Source organism: Cyphellophora attinorum (assembly GCF_001299255.1).
Source record: "Cyphellophora attinorum strain CBS 131958 chromosome Unknown Contig25, whole genome shotgun sequence".
Classification (NCBI taxonomy): Eukaryota; Fungi; Ascomycota; class Eurotiomycetes; order Chaetothyriales; family Cyphellophoraceae; genus Cyphellophora; species Cyphellophora attinorum.
The window spans coordinates 388893-415882 of NW_017253253.1; the positions used below are offsets into that span (position 1 = coordinate 388893).

Sequence of the window (26990 nt, forward strand, 5' to 3'; positions counted from 1 at the left end):
GATAAACTCCTCTTCATCGCATCTAGGTTGTGCAATGCAGCACGATACTACCTGCTTGGTATCCATAGATTGATGATCGCTGCTAATTCGCGAGAGGCGCCAAATGTCAGGACGAACGCGTGTGCTCTTGAAATGCCGCGGTCAACATCTAGGTACGGGTATCGATGTAATGTGCAGCTACGATGCGAAAGGAGAACGAGATCGAAGTCTGCGCCCATTGCAGCCGCCCGCTGATCCCTCGCACTCAAACAAGGCACTCGGCAAGGCAGCCTCTGGAGAGGTGGTTTGGGTTGTAACTGAGGTGGCGGAGCAGCTGTTGGTGCTGCATGGCGCCTAAATCACCGACGTGGCCGGCGCTTGCAAGGTCGAGGCTCTGACGCTACCCAAACACATCCCTGTCATCAAGCCAACGGACTCCTGAGGCTGATAATTTTCCTCTGATGGCGCCAAAAGTCGCGTCAAGGACAACTTGAACCTCAGTTGCGTGCTTTTCAACTCCAATTGCTCATCGAGGGAACAGGCCGATAATTCTCCCATCCCATCTTGAAGCAGTCCCCGCGGGCTGACTGAACAGACGCAATGAGCAGGACCTCAATACCTTTAGTTGCAGTTGACCGTGCCAGTACTGATGAGCGTATGCAAAACCCGGGTCCGCAAGGCACAAGTGATCAAGGTAAGTCACTGCAATTGACTCTGACCATCACAACACTGAAACGATGGAGTCTGACTGTCCTCCTAGTGACACCGGATGAGTACGGTCGCGCCATTCACAATTTCGCCAGACTATCAGACGGAGATGGTCGAGCATTTCAGCCGCTTGCCGAATATCTGTCTGGATCCACTTGCGCATCTGCTACAGTACCGACGGAAGCGTTTGTTACTCTGTACACGTTTGACCAGAACGCCAGCAGGACGGAGCGAGGATCTTTGGACGGGAGCTCTCAGCCTTTGCACGCTTCCAGAAGTCTTCCAGACCATGAAGTGACAGCCTTTACCAGTCCAGAGAACTTCTATTCACATCCTGTATCAGATCAGGCCAGCCAAATCGTGTTTCTCGGTGGCTTCCCATCACCTCTGTGGCTCAAGTCAATCGGAGCAAAGTACAAGCTAGATCCAGAATTCTTTCGTCGACATTTGGACTTCCTCGATCCACATCAGGTCTCGAGCGCCTTCTCAGAGCCCAGCTTGCCGTCCGAGACATGGCACTTGCTACAATTGCCAGTGTATACTTTGGGTCTGAAGCATATCGCTGGACGCCGCGAGAGACCTGACGACCACGCTACAAGACGTTCGAAGGCTCAGCATGCGTTGATCGCGCATCATAGGCAGCTGCGCATTCCGAGTGGGACCGATGATAGACTGGGCAAATCTATCGTAAGAAACTACCATGTCTTAGACGACTCCCACTTCGCCATCGAACAAAGGATATCCATCTGCTTGCAAGAGTCTCGCTCAAGCTATGTCCGTAAGTGTCCCAACAATTGATGTAATGACTGCTCTGACTAAGTCTGTCCCAGTTTTCGTCTGGCTTGATAGCACTTTGAAGTGGGACAGTCCCATGGAAGAACCATGGTGTCCGCGACGTCCGCTAGGCAGCCAGGCGGCTGTCGAACTGCTTCCCATCGTGCGATACAGGCACAATCTGGCCCTCAAAAGCCACCGTATCAAAGCGAAATCGAGAGATCCTGTGCCGTTCGGAGCCCCGCAGTCCGCAGCACTTATACATCACGACTATGTTCGAGCTTCGAGCCCAAACGTTGTGCGTCAGGATGCAAGCTACGCGATAACTGAGTTGCTCCGGCTTTCTGCAGCCTCTCAGAGTCAGTTCTTGAATTTGCTCAACTCTGATGTTGTCCTAGAAAGGCCAAGCAGTATCTCGACAGACGAAGTGCCTTCAGTGATATACAGATCGCAAATACTGTCGTCCATGTCCCAGCAGACTCATGAGGTCCGGCAGTGCATGAGGAATATAGGCGAGTCACACTGGACTAAAGCTCCAGAGGGTTCATCTCATAAGAAAGCAACACAGTCGTGGGGCGCGCTCGAAGCTGATCACGAGTGCCTTCGTGAACGGACACGAATGGTATCTGACCGTTACAAAGAAGCAGTTGTGATTCTCATGAACACGATGGCGATCGCAGAATCACGCGAGGGCATAGTGCAGGCCAAGAAGGTCAGTAGGCTAACTTCTCTGGCGTTCATCTTCGTACCGCTGTCATTTACGACTTCCTTCTTCGGCATGAACGTGCAGCAGCTGAGCCAACAGAAAACCTCGATTTGGATTTGGTTTGTGGTTTCCATTATCCTGTCTGGCATCGCGATGGCATTCCTCTTTTCTGAGAGATGTGTTGGGGCCATGAAGGAGGTGCGGGCACGCTTGCGCCCGGGCAAGGCGAAGTCACCAGGTGAAGAGGCGCCTGATTGACTCGAGGCGCAGAGAAGCCGGACTCTTGTCAGTGCTATCTAGGTATCGGAAATCGAAAGCGTCGCGGACTCCAGCTATCGCGACCAGAATATCACCAGATCATCGTAGTCCTTGTGGGTCAATGCATCTACTGGTCTGGTATCGGATGGCTTCAGTTGGCGGCGGCCCTCGAAGGCTTCCGACTGCGCTGTTTTCGCCAGATCTTCCTCGTCCATTGATGATAGGAGCTGGCTCTCCCAGTACTTGGCTCGTACATACTCGTTTTTCAGCCAGGGTTGTTTGAAGGCGATGAGTGCTTGATCGAGGTAAGATCTATTGAGAGCATAAGTATGGGATGCTGGGTTCTCAGCAACGGGGTAAGGAAAGGTGATTCTCACCTAGCGGAAACGTGGTCCTTGAGTCGTATGAAGTGCCGCGTAAGACGAACACAAACATCTCCGAACCGGTGATGCATCGTGCTTAGTGACTGAGAGTATTGCTTCACACATCTGAGATGGACAGAGAGACTCTCGTCATATAACTGCAGGTCCTCGAGGACGTTGCCCAGTGCGTACAGTATTTTGCCAGTCCTGCCATTGCAACGTTAGCATTCGCGCGGCTCTGCAGAGGTATGTCCTGAACTCACCGGAATGAAGTGACGTCGTCAACACCGTATGCTAATCTGAAGATGTCAAGCACCTCTTCCAGAATTTGTCGGGCTTCGGTCAAACGTCCCTGCAACCAGTAGATGAATCCCAGGTTTGGCATAGGCCAACCTAGCCACACATCCTCGTAGTTTGGATTCTGCTGATATGTCTTGATTGAAAGCAGGAATTCCTTTTCTGCTCCTTCCAAATCGCCGTTGAACGCCTTTGCCACACCTAATTCGTTTTGGGCGATGGCAGTTGGGTAGTCGTCGACAGGGACGCCGAAAGTGCTATTACGGGTCATCAATAGGTCAGCCACAATAGTCTGGTGCTTGAGACAGTCGATTGGACGATTGATTTCTGCACAGGTAGTGCCGATGCCGTTGTGTACACGTCGTATGAGGTAGTATCTGGTCTCCGATTCGTCCATCGGAATGTTCTGCACGATGTTCAATGCCGATTGGAAGAATGCTATCGCTTCGTCGAGCTGCCCTCTGCCGAAGACATACCTGCAATCACGGTCAGTGGTCAGCAAAATCCCACGGCAGCTAGACTTACCATCCGGCATCAGCCATCAGGTTGGCGCTGGCTGCGTCCAGTTCGAGTGTCGGGTAATCAACGAACAGGGCTTCTATGCCATCTCTGAGCCGCAGTGCGGAGGGAAGAAACCTTGCGCAAGCTGCCATTTGGGCGACAAGCTTTCCATCCCTGTGATTTATGTACGGCCAGACATTTGAGGTAAGCCGAAAGGCTGTGCGATACGCAAGGAGCATCTCCTCAGGCTGCATGGACGCCCTAATGCTGTCCTGAACGAGTCGATGTAGAGAGAGAGAGCCCCCTTCTTCGTCAGCTTGTCGGATGAGAGACGATTGCAGGAGCTCGGCCCGGGCATCATAATAGTCTTCGAACCTCGGATACGATGAAAGTTCCACATTGGGCCTTTCTTGACAGACGAGATCTTCAGGAATGCCGTCTGGGTCGAGCAGCGCCATGATCTGGAGCATGGCCCTTGTTGACTCGCTGAGACGATCAAGCGCCCACACCGTGATCAAGCCTCGAGCTTGTGTTGGACCGGCCAGAGTCTTGGAGGCTCCAATGAGTTTCGTTGCTCCTTCTCTTCTGTACAGGCGTATGAATTCGCTGTACCGCATGCGAGATTTTCGCAGAAGACCTGCGACCTGTTTGATGGCCAGAGGCAAGCCATCAACAATCTCGGATATTTGATGCAGAGCCACGGACTCATTTTCGTTTGTTTTATACGAGGTCAACCTTCCCACGAGTTGTGCTGTTTCTGACACTGTGAACGGTTGTAGATCTGTGCCAGCCTGAGCTAAGTGCGTTGTCTCTTTCGCATCAGGATCGCGACTTGTAATCAGCACTGAGCCTCTTCCAGTGCCTGGCCAGTAGTCCGGGAGCACTTCCAAATTGTCAACATTATCGAATATCAGTAGCCATGGAACGTCTTCCATTTGATCGTCGCCTGGGAAGCGTTTTCGAGGCATGGACAGCCAGCCTTTTACAGTTTCCCGACTGGCGGCGAAATCGCGAGCATCAGAGCGCTCCTCGAGACCCAGATCTTGCGCTATACGGGCGAACTGCTCTGCCAGAATGGTCGGATCATCCGCGTTGAGCCAAAATATAGCCTCAAATTTCTCTTTTCGGGTGTATGCGTACTGGACGGCTAATTCGGTTTTGCCGATGCCACCCATCCCGCACAAAGCATACGAACGTAGAGGCGCAGAGTCTTCCAGATCGTCATACGATGGAGGAAGAAGGACTTTGTCCATTGCCTGTAAGACCTCTGCACGCCCGAAAAATTCGGGTTTGCTCTTTTGCGCGCCCATGGAGAAGCAAGGAAGCTTGAGGTCTCTCGTTGGAGGCTCGAATGCAGCTTGGAGCTCGACCAGGGTGAAAGACCCATCTGACAAGGTGGCTGTAATATTGAGCGATGAGCGTTCCACCGTAGCAGTGTGCCCAGGCCCTGGGCTAGAGGTCTTTATTGGCGTATAGTCTTGTCCTTCCGATCCTGTCTCACTGTTAAGTGACAGCAGTTGCAGGCCCAGAGGAGCCGTGTCTTTCTTGTAGTCAGCCATAGCACACCTGGAACCTTGGATTGTGTAGACTTGCAGGGCTCTGAAGACTCTGTGGTACGCAAGGCCACCGATCGTTGGGCCTTCTCAATCATGGCGTGTACGGCCTTGTAATTTGACCCGTTCGGGTCGAGCTGGCGAACACCAGTATGGTCTGCCGCCACGCTTGAGACAGTCTCCAGCGTTTTGCCGAAGCCACATAGCTTCTGGGGTACAATCTGCCATTGCTTTTGTGAGTGCTACGAAGTATGGTCAGAGGAGACAAGTGCTCACGATGTACTGCTCTGGTTTGCGGATCTTGGCGAATGATTTTTTCTTTAACTTCGTTGGTAGAGCTTCGAAGCAGCAGAGGACCGGAAAGTTGATAGGCAACAACTCGAAAGCTTCATGCAGGAGCTTAATATCATGGACGTCTTGAGGTGACACTGTTGGGTTTCCACGTAGAGACTCTCGACATTCCAGCATGGACCGTAGAGTATGGGTCGTCTGACTGTAGTCCTTGCCAAAATTTGGAACGCCAAGGAAGACTGCGCCGCAGATGGAATCGATCAGCCGTTTATAGTGATACCAGTGTTCTCGCATCAAGCAGAGCGTCTTAGAAAAGGTCAATTTTCGCAGATCTGCGTTGGTTTGGCACTTGCCTTCTGAACAACTATGCCACCCGTACCATGGCAAATGAACAGTAGAGAAGAGTACAAAGGCTGTTTCGATCGCTAAAATCAGCAATCGGACCATAGCAGGTTGCGCCTCCTCCTTACCGTCGACTGTTCGCAGTCATGGTTCAACGCGGTCAGGAGATGCTGTCCTGCGTCCAGTGTGTGCCGAATGATGCGTGACTGAGCATCCCCTGCGATGTCAAATTGCAACATCTCCAGACGACCTTTGAAGTCGGTCACCAGTTTCGAGAGCCACGGACTAGAAACTGGTTGCCATTCGTCGATCCCCTCCTGGACTGCAGACGGGACAATTATAACACTGTTGTATTCATTGTGTCAGCTCAAGAAAGCTAGTATGGCGGCACTGGGTTCCTGCAGTCCTACCGTAACACCCAGCCCTCATCCGAGGCCGGTCGTCTGCTGCCAAAGTCGAGTCTTCGGAGCATGATAGTATTGTTGGCCTTGATTCCGTCGCATGAGTCTTTCGTGCGCGCAATTACTTATCACGGACCCTTGAAACGTATGATGCAGAGAGCTTGTCGCCGTACTGGTCTCTGCATCGCCAGTGCTGACTGAATTGACCTCGACCGAATGGACGTAGTCGTAGCTTCCGTTTATTATCCGTTCTTACACAGTGCAAAGCACGCAGAGAACTCGACATAGGCTGCTCGGCCTCGCGCAAAGCTTGACACAGCTGCGAAGGACGCCGTTGCTTTAGACCGTTGGAAAGTGCTGGCTGTGCTGTCATGAGTGTCAGGCTGAAGCTGTGAGCGATGAACTTCATAAAGATCCTGGTATCCCTGCCGTACGCCAACGTGCCGCGGACCAGTGGTCCGCCCACATCATAGGACAGTCTGCAGTCCGCCTATGCATTGGGGCGTCACACATCTGCAAGCGCTTTAGCATACGAACTAACCTCAAGCGAAGGACTTCTGGCAAGTGTTTGCAAGCCAGTGACTAGGGTCTGAAGAAGTTCAGGGGTTGGTGTAATTCGGAGTGGGGGTCAAGCTCAGGGAACTTGATAGCGGGGCTGTATGAGGGCCCTGGGGCCCCCAATGCGATCCGGCCGGCAATGATCGCCACAACAGCCCCTCCGGTTCGACTGCGGCGCAGCTCTTGGGTAGCAACCCTCCCATACCACGAACGCGTTAGCAGGTCATGCAGTGCTAAGTTCGATTGAGACACATCTCTCGCTACAATCTGCTCACACCGATTCAGGAAATGTGCGGACGAGTGAAAGCACAGCCATGGCTTGAGCAGTGGCCGCCGAAGAGCCTGCCTCGTGAGAACGATTTATATGGCACTCCTGCAGGCGAGAAGCTTGAGATTGACGGCGGCAGTGCACCAAGGCCACAACCGAAGCCAGCACCTCCGAAACCGCCCAGAAAGCGCGAAGCGGTCGTGAAGGCTGGCGATGATAGAGGCGAGCAGACGAAAGCACAGCCATGGCGCGGGCAGTGGCCGCCAATGAATGCGCCGCAGGAGAACGAGTTCTATGGCACTCCTGCAGGTGAGATGCTAGAGATTGACGGCGGCAGTGCACCGAAGCCGCGCCCGGCACCAAAACCAGAAAACCCGAAGCCATCACCTGGAACCGGGAAAACATCGAGGTCCGAAAAGGCGTGTTGAAAGCAGCTGTGAAAGCAGCGAAGGCGGCGAAGGTGGTGGTGCAGAATATGTAGGCGAGCAGACCAAGAGACAGCCTTGGCGCGAGCAGTGGCCACCGAAGGAGGCACCGCATGACAACGACTTTTACGGCACTTTTGAGGGCAAGATCCTGGAATCGATGACGGCGGTGGCAGAAGTGGTGAGCCAGTACGCATCATCAGATACGACAGTCGGTCTGCCTACGCGTCGGCCTTCGATCCTGCGCACAAAAGATAAGTAGTTGATGACAGCCAACCCCTCGAGACGCTTTCGCGCTGGGGGTTGCGCCTAGTCTCGACCGAAGCAGCGCGTCGTCTCAGAGTCGAACAGGCCAAAGAAGGTCAAATCCTGCTCTTTGGCGAGCAGAGAACATTTCCATGGCTGCATGTGACCCCAAACGTGAATGCATGAGTACTGGGTAATCTGTGGCAACGTGCTTGACCTGGTAGTCCGGTGTACGTTGATATATCGTTAAACCTCGACGTGTATTTTCTCCGCTATGCACTTAGGCAGGCATCGATCCGTGCCTAGTCCAGGTGCCAACAGCTGTGGGTGGGTCAGAATCACAGGGCTGTTCGGAGCTCCATCCTTGCCGTTATACTGATAAGCGCCGGCCCCCCTCAACCCCTTGTTGTCAGTATCTAGGTACCTTCACTCAAACATGCTGCACCCGATTCACTACAAGCGAGGATCTCTCAAATTGCCGGAAGACTTGCGTGCAATGAACTAGTGGTCTGCGTATCATTTACAATCAACGACAGCAGACCGGCCCCCATGGCTGCGCAAGGCGACGTCGAGGCCGATTTGGGCTTTCTGCAGAGAATTGATCTGTATGAGACCGAAAAGCCATACACCCTGCAATACTTTCCGGACGATGAATCGTTTCCGCGCACAAATTGTGCTACGGCAAGAAGATCCAAGATCAAGCTGAGAGATCTAAGGGCCCACGAGAAAGAGCCCACCATTGATACAGAGGGTTTCGAAATCCTTCAATTGGACTCCGCGATGCAATATGCAGACTTTGGCTCAACGGAGACAATACAGCATAAATATTATCCTGAGATTAAGACCTTGTTGCAGGCGCATTTCCAACCGCAACGCATCGAGATATTGGAGCACAATGTCAGTCTGCGTCGCAGAACGATATCTTCGAGAAAAGAGGCTTATCTACTACTTCCAGATCCGCAAGCGGCATCGCACATTCCCAATTGCGACCGGAACAGATTATCATGATCTGCAGCCAACCACGAGAGTCCACGTTGGTGAGCGAGCTTTCATGAAAGGTCTCCCAAACCTCTGATGGTCTTCAGACTATACGGAAAGTTCCATGGTCGAAGCAGCCTACAAGTATCTCGATGTACGAGCAGATCAATTCGACAGAATCGTCGCGTTGAAGTGAGACTTGCTCTAACCTCTCATGCGCCTGTTGCCACTGACCACGCATAGCGTATGGAGAACGCTCAAGGGGCCGCTAATGGACTGGCCATTAGCTATGTGCAGTGCAAAGACCGTGGACTACGCCACCGATCTTATTGCATGTGATCTCGTGAACCGAACTTCGTACTCGGAGAACATGCAGGTGCACTACAACGCGAACCATGAGTGGTGGTATCTGAGTGGCCAGCTGACTTCCGAGCTTTTGGTCTTCCGGCAAGCAGACACTTCCCGGGAGCAAGTCGCCGGTCAGTGCTATGCTGATTTTGCAAAGGCTTCACTCGGGCTGATCACATGACAGGCGTTCCTCACACGGGCTTCAAACATCCGAAGACGACTGATCAGGATCATCCCAGGGAAAGCATCGAGCTTCGAGCATTTCTCTTCTTCTAGTGGCGGCGGCTAGTGCTGAGACAGCACCAGCGCACTGACGTCAATGTCGGAGTTCAAACATCGATGACCATTGTGTGCAGCCATTCGGATACTCGAAGGGTGACTACTCGCTCATTACGACCAGCCGACTTCCACGGAAGCTCTCCGTCCCTTCCGCTTCCCAACAACATCGGCTATCTCAGTCTTAGGCACATTCTCCGGCAATGGCTGCACCTTGTCCCGTACCATACTCCTCTGTTCAAAAGCATACGCCAACCCGATCAGCTTTTCCTCGCTCCACTTCTCCGCGACGAAACTCAGCCCGAACGGTATCCCTGGACCTGTTGCGTTCAAGTCACCCCTGTTGTTCTGTGTCACATTCGACCCAGCTGGATACGAGCCCATCGGAACGGTCACCACAGGCGTGCCGAGAATGGCGGGAAAGTGACTGGCAAAGTACGTCGGCAAGATCAAAGCATCCAGAGAGTAGTTCGTCAGCGATCCGATGATGCCTTGCGGCCCGGCGAGCTCGAGACCGAGAGTGTAGTTTGACCAGAATTCGGGAGTGGTATTGTCCTGACCGCCAAAGTAGTCGAGGGCCTGGTCCCAGACGCCGGTGTCTCGGTCAGGATAGTCCTCGAGAGCAGAGGATTGCGTAAAGTTGCGGACATCAGCCAGGTCGGTGACGTTGTTCGGGTTGAAGGTGAGCTGGTCAATGTACTTGATGAGATCGGCAACGAAGTCACCTTCGAGGACGACAGAGGTGCGGTTCGCGGGCTCGGTATCGTAGCCGGGCCAGGTTGTGTTCTCGACAATTATCGCGCCGGCGGCTTTGAGGAGAGGTATGGCGTATGTGTCGAAGCTGTCCAGGATCGGAGCGTATGGCGAATTGCGGATTGCAGGGACCTGTCACGAGAGGGTGAGCAATTCATAAGTGTCAACAGGATCACAATCGGTTCACTCACATCAAAGACGTTCCGCGGCACACCTACCGCACGCCACTAAGAGCAGAGAAGTTACATGCGGCAACATAGTCCGGAAGCACATAATCAGGATAGGGAATCGCCGAGGTGTAGTTGTCGTTTTCGTCAAAGCCTGCAATCGCGTTGAGCAAGTAAGCCGCATCCTTGACCGTTCGCGCCATTGGCCCGACCGTGTCCTGGTGTTCAGAGATGGGAATTACGAGACTCCTCGAAGTGAGTCCCACGGATGGTTTGATGCCCACAAGATTGCTCGCATCCGATGGGGAGATGATGCTGCCGTCCGTTTCCGAGCCCAGGCAGAAATGGGCCAGTGCCAGAGAGCTCGACACACCGCTACCGCTACTGCTCCCGCTCGGGTCCTGGTCGGGAAAGTATGCAGCAATGACTTGTCCACCGATGGCTGACCAGCCGTTGCTCGAATTGTCGCTCCGGAAGTTTGCCCATTGGCTCAAGTTGGTTTTGCCTAGGATGACTGCACCGGCCTGTCGCAATTTCGCCGCCATGGTACTATCTCGGGGGACTTTCGCTCCTGCGAAGACGTATGACCCGGCTGTGTTGTCCATGCTGTCGAACGTAGCGATGTTGTTCTTGATGAGAACGGGAATGCCATGCAATGGACCACGAGAAGTGCCATTTGCACGTTCATCGTCCAAGGCTTGGGCGATGGTAAGTGCGTCTGGATTGAGCTGTGTGACGGCATGATTGGTGCCATTGACCTCAGCAATTCTGGCGATATAGGCGTTCACAAGATCGACGCTCGTGAACAGACCAGACTCCAGTCCCGTGATCAGTTCCTCCGTGGTAACGTCCAATAGCGAGGGAAATGCTTGGCCATTAATGGACGTGCATGAGTCACTCCAAGTTGTTCCAGCGATGCTCGTGGCGCTGAAAGCTACTGCTAGTATCGTATATAGAATTGTGGACCTCATGGTGGGCGTGGGCTGTCGCTGCAGAGGCACAGAGGACCACTGATGGCTGTCCACGGCGACGCCATCTTTAGTAGCATTACCATTCCGTTGTCCTTATCTACTCAACGAAGCCCGAGGTACCTTAACGGTCGGACAAGATCTCATAAGATCTACCGGCAGGCAGCATCCCCTGTTGGAGCGAACGTCATGAACCTAAAGTGACCAATCATACTACGCCTGCTGCACCCGAGGCTTCATATTTCCTACCGGGACTAGACGCAGTGAGGAAGGTCGGTACTCATAACTTCGAAGTCTCAAACCCTGAAGACTTGTTCCTGGATAGGAAGGACAATCTCACTATCTGCTGGAGGGTGAGCCTGGTCGAACGATTTGTGAAGGGAATTGTAAACGACGCAGTGACACGGCTTTCGTATCTACCGCTTATGATCGAATACAAATGTTCGAGTGCGCAGCGTAAGACAGACACTATGCTCGAGCCGTCGCTGGGCAACGTCAATACGAGGCAATCTCAGCAGCAGAGATGCGAGATGCACTTGCTAAGCGAGACAGACATGGTCGATGCGTCCCAGGACAAATATTCTCAGAAGCTGCGTAGGTAATTAGACGAAGAGAAGCTTCGACCAGGGAAGGCGGACAACTTCATAGCATGCCCTCAGGCTACCTAATCGCCCATGCGCGTTGGGTCGACTCTCTCGAGACCCGACTCTGCTCGATGTGCCGAAAAATTCCTGATCTGATGCTTTTCATCGCGTGGGCTTAACAGGCATCGAGATAAAGTCGGCGCAAGACGAATTTGTTTGGTGGATGGTGGCAGCAGTATCGAAAGGCGTTGCGAATGGCTCGCAGACAGCCAGTCGACGGTCGGGCATCTATGGCTATGCCTGTATAAAGCTGGAGCTGCAGTTCCTCGCAGACACTCTCGATTGTCGATAACGACTGGGCACTCCCAGACACAGTAACTGCCCTCGCGTTCAAACTCCCCAGGCTTCTAGGAAGCGGCCGTTAGCGCACCGGTTCGCGGTCCAAATCCCCGACTCTTGCGCGTCCAAGTATCGTGGATTCCAATGCATGTGCAGCGCACCAGCGCACCTCGCTTCGAACGACAAGTCTGCCATCTCTTCGACGAGCTATGCTAGACATGAAAGCTGCTCTTCCGGCGCACCACCACTCGTTCTCATCCCATCATCAATTATCATCCACGCCGTCAGCATGCCCGCGGTGCTGCAATATCGTGGGTACGAAAGCGCTCGACCATCATCAAGAGGACCAAGAGGAGCACCAACACCAGTGCTGGGAGAAGAATTTGTAACATCGTGATCCAGTAATACGTTCAAAAGATATTCCATTTCGTCCCACCTTGGGAGGCACCAATCTGATATATCTAGTTCAACAGTCAGCCATCAGAGTGACGCAGGATCAGCGCGACACCGTGTAGCGCACTTGTCCCACCATGGGCGTCCATCAAGTGTGCCAAGCTCGCATGGCCCATTTCGGAAGATTGTGCCGCAAATGGAAAGCACAGATGACCAGGTCGGCGTGGTAGGATGGGCGTGCGTTCGATAGATACTCTTGCGCGCCACTGACTGCACGCTTATTGGTAGGACAGACATGAATGGCTGGGATGGCATTGATAATAAGGCCGTTGAAGCTTTTGCTTCCTGATATTTGGGGCCAGATGCTCTGGATAGATGCCTCGACCGCCGAGGCGAACCTGTTCGTATTATAGTTCGCCGTCGGGCCGGTGAAGAAAAGAGTAAGCACCACGCCTACCGCATAAGCCACGGTCCGCAGCCATGAGCGTGTCCAACAGGACGCAACAATCATGGACCACTTTAAGAACATCACGACTTTCTAACAGACCGAAGTGCCATGCGCAAGACCACTTCCCACTGCAATCCCGCAGCACCCACCATACCGTTCCTTTACCAAGGAATCTCCTTCCCATCATACTTATTCGGCCCCTTGGTATTCTCCTCCCACCCCGCAACACGAATATTCAAAAACTTCCCATTCTGCTCCGGCCCCGCACCGAACACAATATCGAGCACCGCCTTGACGCCGACAGAAACCTCGAGATCCGCCTGAGGATGGCGGGATTTGAGCCACTGGACAAAGAGCGTCAGTATTGGGACCGAGTCATAGGAAGTAGTTCGCAGAAAGCGCGTGGGAGGATCAAAGGTATTGTGTGGAAGGGACGAAAACGTACACCCGGCGTGATCAGCGCTACACAGAATCCTTCTGCCTCGAGCTCGCCCGCGAATTGCTGGTTGAGCATGTTCATTGCGGCTTTGCTGATCTTGTACGCGTGGAAGGCCCCACAGGTAGTTCTTGACCATGGTGAGTGAGCCGAGAGTGGTCGATCTGAGGGTTTGAATGGGTCAGATCCGGCTAATATTGGCTTGGTCAGGGACAGGTGAAGGCTAAGCTCACATGTTGAAGATCTTCTTCTGCTTGCCTTGCTTCAGTAAGGGTAGAAAGCTGCTGGTGACAACCAGTGAGGTTGCGACGTTACTCTCCAGCGTGCTCATAAGCTCTTGCGCCGACATGTCCTGGGTCTTCTGCGTGGGCTCAAACTTTCCGCCAGTCGGTTCCATCGCGCCGGCATTGTTGATCAGGACATCCAGGCCTTTGCCGTCGAGCTTTTCAGTGGCTGATGCAACGGCTTTTGACACTTCGGCTGCGTCGGCGAGGTTAGAAATTATGATTGTTGTGACGCGGTCAGAAGGGAGGGCGTCAAGGGCTTCGGAGGAGCGGCGAACGAGGGCGAAGACTCTGGTGACTTTGGACGTTGGGAGAGCGCTGAGTTGGGTCACGAGTTCGAGGCCGATGCCTGAGTTGGCGCCAGTGACGAGGTAGGACATTACTGTGGCTAGGAGCTGGAGAAAGGGCGTGTCTTGTATTGCTGAAGAGATGGTGGTCTGGTGATATCCTTCATAGAGCTTCTATTCCCATTTCGTTGACAATCGTCTGGCCTTTATAGACATACAGGCGACAGCTTGGGTTATCAAGGCCACTTCCACGGCGCCACCATGTATCTAACTGTCAGGTTGGTCGAATGCTTCTTGCTAAGCAGCTTTTCCATGCTTTTATCTGGTTGGTCGCATCGGCAATTTTTGGTGGAGTCAATGTACCTACAAATCTCGTATGAAGCTCGTAGCACTCAGCCGCGGACATTTCTTGTAGAACTCAATCTCGAAACAAGACCCAAGAGCGCGGGACGTTTGCAATTCTGCTAGGCTGTAAATGACGACATGGGCAGAATGTACGAGATGTTCGATGTGCAAAAGCCTGTGATTGGCTCTGTCGGCAAGGACTTGGCACACCAGACCGCTTCGGGACGTCGAGGAGCCTTTGGGTACCTGGATGGAGTCTTTTCGGAAAGTCGGGCATTCAAGGTCGAAAGGAACCGTCCATGGAGGTCTTCGGCAACTGTGTTGCACCTGTTGGTTGGCTCCGACATACTAGATGAGGCACCCAAGACGGACACGTTCAGTGCTCTGTGTCCGATGGTTTCTTCTCAAGAGGATGGCTGAATCGGGCCGCAAGGTGATGTCCGCTACCTTCTTCATCTCGGTGCGTACGTTTCAGCTTCTTTGATTTCTGAGGAGGGCCAGGAGGAATGAGGCAGTAAATGATACCATGGAAAATGGACGCCAGCAGTGGACCAACCCATGTCACCCATGACCAGCCCGGGAAGCGACTTCCGACAAATACGCCAAAGCATCTGGCTGGATTTAAACTGGCGCCTCCGTAGGCAGATTCGCTATAGCTGAATGCGAAGATGACTGTGGCGGACGCGATACCTACCAGCGGTGGACCTGCTAGACATCAGCATCGTCCAGAATCACGCCGTCGAATCACTTACCCAAAGCTGGACCGAATAATTCACCTTGACGAGGATCTAAGCCGACGCCAAACGCACAGAACAGCAACAAAGTCGCAGCTCCAAATTCTACAGTCAAGGCCGTGGAAGCGTTGATTCTGTCATTCGGGAACAGGAAGCAGCCTCCGACCTTGAATTCTCGAGTGTTGACTGCTGCCCGCAGCATTAGCCCAGCCAGGGCACCCCCTCCCATCTGACCGGCCACGTATAGCACCGCTCTTGGGAAAGTCGTCAGGCGCGCAAAAAAAGTCGCAATTGTGATCAGCGGATTGAAGTGCGCGCCGCTTGTGGCGCCGCAGGCGTAGATCAGCATCGTGATGAAGACACCATTGATCAAGAGGCCGACAAGAGGCGCGATGAACCCGGCATGTGCAAAGTTGCCGGAAGTTGGGGATGGATCCGGATTTGGGAGGTTTGGAGAGATAGCGAAGTAGCCTGTAACAAAGACAAGTAGGAACGTGCCCATGGCCTCGATGCAAGCTGCCTTCCACAAAAAAGGATCTTTGAAGAGCGACATGCGGAAAAGATCTCTGATGGCGACGTTGGGAGCAGCATCTGGAGTCTTCTCGAGCAAAGGCTGCTCGTCTGGATCTTCCCTGTTGACGGTGAACTGCTGGATGCCGCCGAGACGCCCAGCGAAGGACGCGTTTGGAGAGGCCATGATGGCGCTACAGAGTGAGCTGGCGTTGAAGCCTCGTAGTCTCTGGGTTAGTACACGACACGGATTTTGTAGGCACATTTGCGAATGATATGCATCTTATAATCAGAGAGCGAGTTCTCAGCGTCCTTTCCGTAAAGGGTTAATGACCCCTGAGATCGATTACCTACCGTTCCGCTGCAGGGAGGCTTTCTGCGCTAGCCTTTGCTGACACAGCATTTACCAAACATCATGTCGGTGACACAAAAATGTCAGTGGTATGGGCGCTATTCCGTTGATCGTAGGTCGCAAGCGTGAAAGCGGCTGATTCAAAAAACCGTGCCCTGAAACTGGTGCTTACCATCATGCGCATGGACTGCCGCCGCCAAGTGCAATCCTGCTGGACATGCTTCGTTTGCCGAGTCGACCAAGAGACATGGTATCGAGGTTCTAGGGGACTTTCAGCTAGCAGGTCACGATGACTGTCAATAACGAAGCAGCAGTCACAAGTCGTCGATGGCGAACGATGTGGTATCTGGGTGGTAGTCAGTAGGCGATAGAATTCCGCGACGAGGCTGCGAGGCTCTGCCCCGCAAACGAACCCCAATTCTGCAACAAAACTTTTGTGAATCGGTTTCGAGTCTTTCTCGATATTCGAGTCACCTCATGAGACAAGATCAGTCTCGACCACATACATAAATCATGGGAAGAGGACGTGGCGGCAGAGGCGGTGGCCGCGGTAGAGGCGGATGGGGAGGACGAGGTGGCGGCGGTGGTCGTGGGCCTCCTCGCGACAATCGAGTCGACAAAAGTACCATTTCCAGGCATAATGAGAAGTTCGAAAAATACTACAATCAGCTAGACCTGGTACCAGAAGAAGATAAGGAGCAATTATGGGAAGCTATGCGGCGAGATCTGCCCAACAGCTTCCGCTTCACAGGTTCAAGAGTGTATGTGCTAAAGATTGGTGGACTCGATGGCAACTGACCGCAGACAGACATGCACTGGCCGTACAGCAACGATTACGAGACTTCTATATACCCGAGATCACGTCCATAAGATATGAAGGAGAGCTCGTCGACCCTCCCCAGCCAGTACCATGGTACCCGAACCAGTTGGCATGGTATATGACCACACCAAAGCACATCATTAGACGCTTCCCGCCCTTCAAATCGTTTCAGAGCTTTTTGGTCGCCGAGACAGATGTCGGAAACATCACACGACAAGAGATCGTCAGCATGATCCCGCCGCTGCTTATGGACATCAAGCCAGGCCACACAGTCCTGGATTTGTGCGCTGCTCCGGGAAGCAAGTCAGCACAAATTATCGAGATGTTGCACGATGGCGAGGAAGAAAGGTCTAGAAAGGTTGCAGAGACTCTAGCCAGCGGCTCGTCGAGACCCGAGGGTCAAGACTACAAGGACGATGGCAGATCTACTGGCTTGCTGATCGCCAACGACGTCGACTACAAACGTGCTCACATGTTGGTCCACCAGGTCAAGAGACTGGCTTCGCCTAACATTATCGTCACAAACCACGATGCAACCATATTCCCTTCAATCAAGGTCCCCTCACTTCCTACAGCGGACGGCAAGCCCATTCAGAACCGATATCTCAAATTTGACCGCATTCTAGCCGACGTGCCATGCTCGGGCGATGGCACAGCGAGGAAGAATCTCGAGATCTGGCAGAAATGGAATCCTAGCAATGGCCTTGGTCTGCACGCCACACAAGTCAGGATCCTAGTCCGGGCATTGCAAATGCTGAAGATCGGAGGCAGAGTAGTCTATTCGACGTGTAGCATGAATCCAGTCGAGGACGAGGCTGTCCTGTCGGCTGCCATCCAAAGGTGTGGCGGCTCGGATTTCGTCCAGTTGATTGAAACTAAGGACTACCTACCGGGTCTGAAGCGCTTTCCAGGCCTCAAGAAGTGGAGCATAATGTCAAAAGCTGGAAGGATATGGAACAGCTACGATGAAGTCCTCAAAGAGCAGGAGGCGAAAGGCGAAGAGGCTCTGAGCAAGCTTACTGAAAGCATGTTCCCGCCCAAGGACGATCTGCCGCTAGAACGTGCCATTCGAGTCTATCCTCACTTACACGACACGGGAGCTTTCTTCATTTCAATTCTCGAGAAGAAGGCTGAGATCAAGGCCAAGACCGAAGAGAAGCCCGCGGCGACGGTCAAGGCACCTGCAGCAGCTGACTCGAATGGCACTGAACCTGTCGTCGACACCAATGCAGAAGTCCAAATCAAGGATGAAGATGTTAAGGTCAAGGCCGAAATCCCGAACGGATCCTCCTCGCCGAAGCGCAAGCGAGTTGAAGACGCAGACAACGCAGACCAAGCCGACTCAGCAACCAAGCGCGTCAAAGTTGAGCTACAACCCGATCCGCCGGCACTTCCACAAGTGGACGGCAACAGTACGTCTAAACAAATAGACTCTGCGCCAGTAGCCTCAGTCGCCGCTCCTACACCGACCGCCAATGGCAACAGCGGCGCCAATCCCAAACGCAACCGCAACCAACCCTTCGAAGAGCCCTTCAAATACCTCTCCCCCACCAGCACCTCCGAACTCACCGACATCCGCAAATTCTATAACCTCTCTCCCGACTTTCCCACCGACCGTTTCATGGTGCGCAACCCAGCCGCCACCGCCACCAAAAACATCTACTATACCACGGCCCTCGCCAAAGACATTCTTACCGAAAATGAAGGCAAGGGCATTAAATTCGTCCACGCCGGCGTGAAGATGTTCGTGAAGCAGGATGCTCCTTCTCCGGAGACTTGCCCTTGGCGGATTCAGACGGATGGGATGAGGATCGTGGAGATGTGGGTTGGTCCTGAACGCATCATCAAGCTGTGGAAGAAAGAAACGCTGCGCAAATTGTTGGTCGAGATGTTCCCCCGTTTCGCGAATGACGAGCATAAGAATCTTGGGGAAGTCGGACCGCAGATTCTGAAGGTTGGAATGGGGTGTTGTGTTCTGGTGGTGGAGCCACGAGCTGACGAAGGGGACAGTGGGTTCAATGAGAGGATGGTATTCCCGTTGTGGAAGAGCATTCAGAGTCTGAATCTCATGCTGCCGAAGGAAGAAAGGAAGGCGATGTTGTTGAGGTTGTTTGGTGATAGCCCGGAACTGATCAACTCAATGCAGCAGAATCCAGGCGGAAAGAGGCCAGAGAAGATGAAGAAGCCGGACGCCGCGACTGAAGGGGACAAAGCACAGGATGTCAGGATGCGAAACAGCAGTTCGCCGGAGAGCGACGCGCCTCCTCCGCTGGCTGCTGAGGGTGTGGAGGCTGAGGCAGTCGATGTTGACGATGAGGAAGATGGTGGTGTGGCTATTTGAAGTACACATGCCTCACATGCCTCACATACCTACAACCAATAATTGCCTAAGAATTCAGTCCTCATCGGGTAGCCAACCCATCCCCCTTCGCCTCCCCTCTCCTCCTCTTCGCCTCCTCCTCAATCCAAGCCGCACTGTCGCCCTTGTACAGCTCGTCCCACCGGCTGAGCGCACTCCTTCCCTCTACCACATCGCCTGCGCCCCACGTCATTCTTGCTTGATCGAGTGACTCGTCTACGTCATTGTCAGGGCAGACGATATAGAACTTCCCTGCCTTGATCTTGTCGACGCCATACTGTGCGCACTGCTCCGGCAGCCATGCGCCCTTCGGCTTATTTGCTGACGCATCCTGCGAGGAGGTAGGGCCTGTGTTGCCAGAGAGACCGGTGAACGTCCAGCCTGGGATGAGGAGGTGAACCGTCGTGCCTTTCGAGTAGTTCTCGTTGCCTTCGGTGCGGAGGTCGTGGCTCAAATGCTCGGCGATGGTTTTGACGGCGGATTTGGAGGCGTTGTAGGCGGGGTTGCCGGGTGGGTTGGTGATGCCTTGTTTGGATCCGGTGATTACTACGCTCGAAGGCCCTCCTGATTTTTGGATCAGGGGGAGGAAAGTGGCTATGCCGTTGACCACACCGAAGAGGTTCGTGTCGAGGGTTTGGTGCCAGTAGTTCACGTCTAGCCACTTCGAGTTCCCAGTATTCTTAGGTGCGTGCCCAGCGTTCAGCATCAGTAAATCGATGGAGGGGCCGAAAGTGGAGGAGATTTTCGATGCGGTTGATTTCCAGGCAGACAGGTCCGAGACGTCAAGGGTGTAGCCCTCAGTCTTGAGGTCGGAGCTTTTGGCTTCTGACGAGAGAAGCTTGACGGCGCTGTTCAGGTTGTCGGTGTCCCGATCTAGGAGCGCTAGATTCATGCCGTGCTGGCGGCAGATTCTCGCAAAGGCAAAGCCGACCCCGCCGGCGGAGCCTGAGATCACGCTGTGGCGCCGGAGCGGAAGACTGTGTTGGCCATGTTTTGGTTCGCTGAGAGGCTGTGATTGCTGTGAAGACAGGAAGTCGCTTCAAGGCTATGGAGGACGCATAGGATCGACGAGGATAATGTCTTACGTATACTATACTGATGATCTCGTTCAAGGTGACGTCAAACCGTATGCCCGCAGGAGGCTTAATGCCGACTCCAACTTGGAGGTCTTAGGGGGCGCCTTGTCCGCTGTCGGCTGAACTCTGACATCGGTTTGAGGTTGCCTCGCACGTGGGTGCCTTTCAATTCGGAAAGGCGCCCAGAAGAAATATGAAGCTGTGCTACAGCACACAGACTCTGTGTGCCTGCCTAGCCGACACACAACCTACAGCAGCGCGAGAAGTACACAGCTAGCTTGTCGTCGTCACTGCTATAACTTCCGTGGGCTTTAGGCTACTATACGGTCGCGCTTTCGTTAGGCGCGCTCCCTGCTGTTTCGCAACATTTATGCCGATTCGGGGTCATAAGCGAGAGGCTCCATCGCTGACCTACAGATTCTCAATATAAGACCTGTGTCGCGTCGAAGGGGGCTGTTTGGACTTCTGTAAACATCTCAGAGGCAAATATGCCATCACTTACCACCTGGATCGGCTTCACGGTCCTAAACCTTGCGATTCTCTGGCAATTCCTTCTCAAAAATATCGTCTTCAATTCATTTGGCTACGGACGCGTGCTACAGCCTCTCTCAGACTTCCCGTACACATGTCGTCGGGTAACGGACCACAACATCGCTGCATGTGAGGACGCATGGATTGACGACAAGTCTCGCCAGCTATTTCTCGCTTGCTCAAACGCGTTGGGTCGAAAAGCATGGAACCCAACCATGGCGAGCTATGCTGCTGATCGCCGCCCACAACACGATCAGGTGGTCGTGATGTCGCTGGACACGCCACATCCTCAGGATCCTCAGTCTTTTGACTATCGCATTCTGGACTTTGGCGACTATACGAACGCCATAGGCGAGAAGCAGCTAAATCTTCTAGGCATGACTGGTCGAACCCTGAAAGATGGTACCATAAATCTGTACTTCGTCAGTCAAGCACCAACTTTTGACTTGACCACGCAAGTGCCCACAGATCAGGCGGTTACAGGTCACAATGCTACAATCGAAGCTTTTAGCATGAGCCCGGACTCGTCGACCCTCAAGCACCTCTACACATTCTATAACCCTACGAATATCACCACGCCTAATAACGTCGCTGTTCGACCAGACGACAGCATTGTCATCACGAACGACCATGGACCTTACCGATCTGGACTTGGTCACACTCTGTCGACCGTCCTGGGCACCGGGAGTATCGCTCACTGCATCCCACCTCCGGACAAGAACTCTATTGCCCCATGTAGCTTGATAGCCAAATCTGAACGACATCATTTCCCCAACGGATTGCACGTCTCGCCCAAAGACACTCTTCTATATGTTCCCAGCTCCTTGACTGGAGAGGTCTCGGTTTACAGCTCCCCATTCAGATACGAAAACATTCCCCAAAATGGCTTCAGACCCTTCAAGGACGCCGATCACCTTCACAACACGACTCAAGAGCATCCTATCCATAAGGTTGGCTCGATACCTCTGAACATGCCTCTCGACAACATCTCTGAGGATAGCGATGGCGTGATGCTGGTAGCAGGATTCCCGAAACTGCCGCAAGTGGAAGAGCATCTCAAGGAGTCGACACCAATCGATGGGCGCAGTATTGCCGCAACGATTCTTGAGATCAGGCGAGTAGGAGAGCCAGGAAAGGGCTTTGGGATGCCGAAGAGGGAATGGACCGTGAAGAAGATTTTGGAGGATCCGAAAGGAGAGATCCTACCGATGACGACAACTGCGGTCAGGGATGCAAAGACGGGCAGGCTCTTCATCATGGGCGTTGTCAGTCCTTGGATCGCGGTCTGTGATCCGAAGTAGGTATGCTGGAAAAGGGGTGTGGTCTATATCCGTTCCAGATCAAAATTCTCCGGCAGAGCAGTCAGTACGAGGTACGACCAGCACCTTGCTTGCCTAATTTCTCTCAGGGGCTGCCTGGAAGGAGTTCCCGGCGATCTTGTAGCATTCGCAAGGTAAGGATGTATTAACGAGTCCATGGTACAGTTCCCGTCCGGTCAGGGAGACACAGATGCCCGTACTGAAGCCACCTACTACAACCAGCAGTATGCGCCATCGGCATCTTCCTGGATTCGAGCTTGCTTTGTTCTATTATTGTGGATGAACATGGCATCGATCTGTGCTTCGCTTACTCCTTCCCATCGCCCATGTAACCCGTTGCCAGATTTAGAAAGTACGGCGCCAAGCAATCGAAAAGGTGCGAGCGACTCGTCATGCTCGATCCTCCCTCATAACTACATTTCTGGTAGCAGGAGCTATCGTGGGGCGCGCTCGAAGCATTGTCATTGCAGATCGTCTGCTGCCTCCAGTACTTTTTGTATGCTCATCAAGCTAGCAGTGTACACAGCCCTCCTGGAACGAATCGCTGCCTGGCCCCCACGGTCTCCATCGTGACTCCGGAACCACTGCCATCGGCGTACTGGCTCTGTACACATATGACGCGCTTTGTCAATGATAGCCAACGATCGATGGACTTTTCAGAGCGCGCAGAGATGCCAAAGCTGGCCTTTGAGCCTTCTTCGCTCGCGAGGATCAGGCAGAACAGAAGCACAGCTCCCCGCATCAGAAAAGGAAACCCGAGAAAGACGACCCCATTCTCCCACACTTAGCAACCTAGTTGTCAGACAACTTTGGATGGACCTCATTCTGTTCTGATGGACAATTCGAGGTTCCACAAGTCGGTCCTGCAATGCGGCGACCAAACATGACTCTGTCCGCGCGATGACGCTGGTGCAGTGCTACTAGCCTTGTCTTTATGGTGCTGCCTGGGCCCCGAGTCTTGCTAGGTCGACGCGGCTGTAGCTCATACTCATACCAGCGACCGTATCTGTACGAATGCTACACATGAAGTGAGAAAGGCAAGCACAGCTCAGCCACGTCTCCGTTTCAAGAAGAACACATGGCGGACTTTGCTCAGATGGATGGTCTGTCGAGCTGGACAATTAAGCAGCTGTATAAATGGCTGCAGTCCGGCATTCGATTCTTTGACGAAAGCAGTTTATGTCGCCACAAGATGGATCGTTTGTTCGAGCTCCTGTCTGCTCTGCTCATTGGCACTTCCGCCCTGCCATCTTCACCACCAGAGTCGTGTCTTGACTGGACACCATGCAACATTTCCTTTGGCTATCAAGGCTGGCTTACACCACCTCCATACCCATACCAATGCGCCAATCTGACCGTGCCCTTGGACTATACGGATCCAAACTCCGAAGACCTGACTCTCGATCTGCTTCGGGTGGAAGCGCTCCACAAGCCTGCCAAGAAATCTATCCTCCTGAACCCAGGTGGGCCTGGCGCCTCCGGCATTCAGTTCGTCGCTTTAACGTCCGACGCCATACATGAAGTTCTCGGTGGCGACTACGATCTGATCGGCTTCGATCCTCGTGGCACAGGACGAACGCTGCCGTTCGCTTGCAACGAAACATTCTCACAGGATCCGGGTGGCGCAAACTTGACGCTACCGACAAACGTGGACGTGCCGAAAGACAAGCTGGTCATGTTCAACGTGGAGCAGGTCGTGGACGAAGCGTTTCCCTTCAATGAAAGGTTCGCAGATAAGTGCGAACAACAAATGAAGGACGCTGGCAGCTATCTCGGCACTGCGTTTGTGGCAAGAGATACTATGCTCGAGATTGCGAAAGCGATTGACGGGAAAGACGCTTTGCTGAATTATATCGGCATCGGTCATGTGAGTCTTCGGAGGCATTTGTGCTGCCATCCATTGCTTCTGCTTTCTGAGTAAATGTCCGACGATGCTGACTTCATCAGGGCACTTACATAGGTCAAACGTTTGCTGCTATGTTCCCGGAGCGTGTTGGATCAGTAAGTCACGCCGCAATCCGAATGGTAACACGGGCAGCACCAGAGCTTAATTGACTACTGTGATTCCGAACCACGCGGCTGATGTGTGCAGTTTCTTCTAGACTCGAATGTCAATCCTCGCGACTGGCGCTCTGGCTTTCAGTATAGCACATCTCAGGACGCCGACAAAGCGTTACTGAATATGCTGCATGAATGTATCAACAACCCCGACAAGTGCGCTCTTGCCCGATATGCACCTTCCGGTGATCCGCTAAAATTATTGGCCTTTATCAACTCTCAAAGATACAAGATCGAAGAGCTACCTGACTACCAATCCTTGTTCTATTCCTGGGAGTCTTTCAAGCAACTACTTCACAGCATTCTCTACAGCCCGATTCAGTGGTCATGGGCGACTGACATAATTCAAGAAGAGCTGTTCCCAATTAAGAATAGCTCGGACCGTTGGCCGCCATTCAAGTTGCCTGATGGCGAGCCTGGACCGGAGTGGAATCTTGGAATTAACGCGCTGCATGGCATTATGTGCTCAGACAGTCTTTGGAAGACGTCCCAGAAGGAGGAGCTTCTGCACGTCGCCCAGAAGCAGTGGCAAACCAGCGCTTTCGCAGATATATTGAGCCACAGGTTCGCGTGGCCGTGCGCAGTATGGAAGATGAAGTCGAAGGAGATTTACGATGGAGATTTCGAGGTGAAGACCGCCAGTCCTGTGATGTTCGTCAACGGCAAATTCGATCCCATCACTCCTTGGTCCTCAGCGGTCAATGTCAGTGCAGGCTTCGAGGGGAGCGTACTGCTCGAGCATGGTGGAGTCGGGCATGGCATGTATGCACACCCGTCGCTGTGCACAGCGAAGGCTGTTCGGGCATATCTCGATGAGGGTGTTCTGCCTCAGCCAGGTACGAGGTGTGAGCCCGATGTTGATCCCTTCGACGTCGAGCTGCCTGAGTTCGGGCTACCGGAGCCTGGCAAGAAGAAAGTCAAGCGGAGGAGTTTGGGAGGCGATATAACGGAGGGAGATTTGAAGTTGTTGAAGGCGATGAGGAAGCTGAACGTACATCTGAACCAAATTGAGCTGGGTGAGATGGCTTCATGGCCACAATGATGTACTGCAGGGTGGTCTCTGCGGTAGTATGAGATTGACATCCTGAAGTTAAAAAACATCGTCGACAATTCAAAGGGCAGGCCTCCTTCCTGATAGGGACTTCTATCTGTTCTTCAACACTAAACGGGCGCCCATAGTTTCAGCTCCCTTGTGCCTCGGGGCAGCACCTTTTTTCAAGCCACGCACCCCACGTGACCTGCCGCATTTCAAGTCAATACAAGGTAAGATATATGGCACCTGGACACCTGCCTAGGACTCTGCCCGATATGTCTAAATTAGCACATAGGTAGGTACTAAGCGAGTCTCTAGTACTGGAAAGACCTGTCTACTCAGAGGTCCTACTCTTAGGTGTCTAGTATCTATCAAGAGGAGAGAAGAGGACTTAGGGCCTATCAAGCATATCTATACAGCTAGATCCTTACTCCAGACAACACTTAGGCTATAGGTGATAGTAGTAGAAAGCTAAGGATGTAGAAAGTTAAGGGCTTCAGGGAGTAGAGCAACCTTGGAAGGGACCTCGGGAGATAGGAGGCAAGGAGAATTAGCATTACAAATAGGCGTAATTTACATATGGTATCTCCACCAATCAGTAACCCCCAACTCAGGTCACGTGGGTTGCGAGGCTTGAAAAAAGGTGCTGAGCTCTGCTCCTTTGACTTCCTTCTCTACTTTTTGCTTTCTCGTTCTACAGCTATACCTTCAATCTCCAGAATGAGCCTTTGGTCATCTGCGCGGATTCAGTCTAATCCTACGGCATTGGAGCATAGAAAGAGGGTTGTGCCCTAACAACGTGATGACCTCACTGGCGAATAATCCACGAAGTCGGCGACACACGGCATCCGACATCGCCAGCTATGATGCAGAAGCTTCATTGAAAGGCTGCGGTGCAGGAATTCTGCTAAAGGTCGAGACTCGAGACTAATCCTTGCCAGGCATCCTTATCCACATCATTTGTAGATGCCACAAAGTATATCCAAGATGACCGTGAAGTGTATGTTCATCTTTTAATATAGGGAGTCACCAGCGTCTTCGCTCATTTTCCAGCTACACAATTCATCATTTCGACCTTATCCTGCGGTACCTCGACCTTACGGATCTCTGGTGTTTCAACCTCCCTTTCGCAAGGATTCTTTGTTTTTGACTTGAGCCACGACTCTCAGTATGTTTGTCAGTCTCGCTGTCGTGTCATTAACCTGGCTGGGCTCTACTGTTGCTCTTGCTCCTCCTGCTCTCGAACCAAGGGCTGGTGGCGTCTGCAATAGTGGCATCTATGCGGAACTGGTTCCCTTTCTCGATGGCCTGCCCATCGCAGAAGCCTTTTGCTCGTCGAAGTACCCCTTGCGTTGCACCTCGGGGTCAAAGAAGCGGGCTGCACCGTCAACGCCAGCAATTAAAACGACGACCACAACGTTTGCTTCTACGACGAGGACGACCAAACCTTCTTCGACAACTACAACAGTAAAATCAAGAAGTACACAGGACCCTCGGGCTTCGGCGTGGTCCAAAGCATTGTCCCAGGGAAATAGCATAATTTCCACCCTGTGCTCTTGTATTGAAGGTCCAGCACCTGTACGTGTGATTTCTTCTCATTCTGCTCTGATCCCTGCCCTTGAATGCACAACAGGAGCTCAGCCTCTATTCTATCTCCTTATCTAAAAGCCGTACTTGTGTCTGCCAGTTGGGGGTCTTGTACTGATTGTACATCATAGGCCTGTACTTCTACGACTACCACATCTATTAAATCTTCGTCCACGACAACGACGAGAAGTACTACGTCGAGCACCACTTCGAGCACGACTTCGAGCACGACGTCGAGCACCACTTCGAGCACCACTTCGAGCACGACTTCGAGCACGACTTCGAGCACCACTTCGAGCACCACTTCGAGCACGACTTCGAGCACGACTTCGAGCA

The 26990-nt window shown here is 52.9% G+C and overlaps 12 protein-coding genes across 12 annotated transcripts; 6 read left to right on the forward strand and 6 right to left on the reverse strand.

Moving 5' to 3' along the window:
• Positions 1–579: 579 nt before the first annotated feature.
• On the forward strand, positions 580–2425 carry AB675_1582 (uncharacterized protein; the record flags this gene model as incomplete). The annotated part of the gene is made up of 3 exons (XM_018141483.1): positions 580–673; positions 740–1465; positions 1518–2425. 3 exons carry the CDS (start codon positions 580–582, stop codon positions 2423–2425), a joined length of 1728 nt encoding a protein of 575 aa, XP_017997143.1.
• A 74-nt stretch (positions 2426–2499) lies between these two features.
• On the reverse strand, positions 2500–5144 carry AB675_1583 (uncharacterized protein; the record flags this gene model as incomplete). Its single annotated transcript, XM_018141484.1, has 4 exons — positions 2500–2737; positions 2803–2994; positions 3051–3560; positions 3610–5144. The coding sequence occupies 4 exons, from the start codon at positions 5142–5144 to the stop codon at positions 2500–2502; spliced, it is 2475 nt and encodes an 824-aa protein (XP_017997286.1).
• A 1874-nt stretch (positions 5145–7018) lies between these two features.
• AB675_1584 (uncharacterized protein) lies at positions 7019–7685 on the forward strand (the record flags this gene model as incomplete). Its single annotated transcript, XM_018141485.1, has 2 exons — positions 7019–7407; positions 7445–7685. The coding sequence occupies 2 exons, from the start codon at positions 7019–7021 to the stop codon at positions 7683–7685; spliced, it is 630 nt and encodes a 209-aa protein (XP_017997203.1).
• Positions 7686–8218: 533 nt separating this feature from the next.
• On the forward strand, positions 8219–9271 carry AB675_1585 (uncharacterized protein; the record flags this gene model as incomplete). Its single annotated transcript, XM_018141486.1, has 5 exons — positions 8219–8566; positions 8625–8706; positions 8755–8839; positions 8891–9126; positions 9180–9271. 5 exons carry the CDS (start codon positions 8219–8221, stop codon positions 9269–9271), a joined length of 843 nt encoding a protein of 280 aa, XP_017997248.1.
• A 114-nt stretch (positions 9272–9385) lies between these two features.
• Positions 9386–11162, reverse strand: AB675_1586 (putative amidase; the record flags this gene model as incomplete). Its single annotated transcript, XM_018141487.1, has 2 exons — positions 9386–10156; positions 10248–11162. The coding sequence occupies 2 exons, from the start codon at positions 11160–11162 to the stop codon at positions 9386–9388; spliced, it is 1686 nt and encodes a 561-aa protein (XP_017997164.1).
• A 1922-nt stretch (positions 11163–13084) lies between these two features.
• AB675_1587 (C-factor) lies at positions 13085–14023 on the reverse strand (the record flags this gene model as incomplete). Its single annotated transcript, XM_018141488.1, has 3 exons — positions 13085–13267; positions 13369–13489; positions 13593–14023. The coding sequence occupies 3 exons, from the start codon at positions 14021–14023 to the stop codon at positions 13085–13087; spliced, it is 735 nt and encodes a 244-aa protein (XP_017997231.1).
• Positions 14024–14651: 628 nt separating this feature from the next.
• Positions 14652–15706, reverse strand: AB675_1588 (Aquaporin NIP2-1; the record flags this gene model as incomplete). Its single annotated transcript, XM_018141489.1, has 2 exons — positions 14652–14980; positions 15028–15706. 2 exons carry the CDS (start codon positions 15704–15706, stop codon positions 14652–14654), a joined length of 1008 nt encoding a protein of 335 aa, XP_017997284.1.
• Positions 15707–16384: 678 nt separating this feature from the next.
• AB675_1589 (Multisite-specific tRNA:(cytosine-C(5))-methyltransferase trm4a) lies at positions 16385–19032 on the forward strand (the record flags this gene model as incomplete). The annotated part of the gene is made up of 2 exons (XM_018141490.1): positions 16385–16632; positions 16680–19032. The coding sequence occupies 2 exons, from the start codon at positions 16385–16387 to the stop codon at positions 19030–19032; spliced, it is 2601 nt and encodes an 866-aa protein (XP_017997144.1).
• Positions 19033–19093: 61 nt separating this feature from the next.
• Positions 19094–19942, reverse strand: AB675_1590 (putative oxido SadH; the record flags this gene model as incomplete). The annotated part of the gene is made up of 1 exon (XM_018141492.1): positions 19094–19942. The coding sequence occupies one exon, from the start codon at positions 19940–19942 to the stop codon at positions 19094–19096; it is 849 nt and encodes a 282-aa protein (XP_017997254.1).
• A 672-nt stretch (positions 19943–20614) lies between these two features.
• On the forward strand, positions 20615–21958 carry AB675_1591 (uncharacterized protein; the record flags this gene model as incomplete). Its single annotated transcript, XM_018141493.1, has 1 exon — positions 20615–21958. The coding sequence occupies one exon, from the start codon at positions 20615–20617 to the stop codon at positions 21956–21958; it is 1344 nt and encodes a 447-aa protein (XP_017997160.1).
• A 1096-nt stretch (positions 21959–23054) lies between these two features.
• On the forward strand, positions 23055–25076 carry AB675_1592 (putative hydrolase; the record flags this gene model as incomplete). The annotated part of the gene is made up of 3 exons (XM_018141494.1): positions 23055–23843; positions 23924–23977; positions 24069–25076. The coding sequence occupies 3 exons, from the start codon at positions 23055–23057 to the stop codon at positions 25074–25076; spliced, it is 1851 nt and encodes a 616-aa protein (XP_017997127.1).
• Positions 25077–26724: 1648 nt separating this feature from the next.
• Positions 26725–26981, reverse strand: AB675_1593 (uncharacterized protein; the record flags this gene model as incomplete). Its single annotated transcript, XM_018141495.1, has 1 exon — positions 26725–26981. A coding segment is annotated over one exon (257 nt), but the record flags the coding sequence as incomplete, so codon positions are not given.
• Positions 26982–26990: the final 9 nt, after the last annotated feature.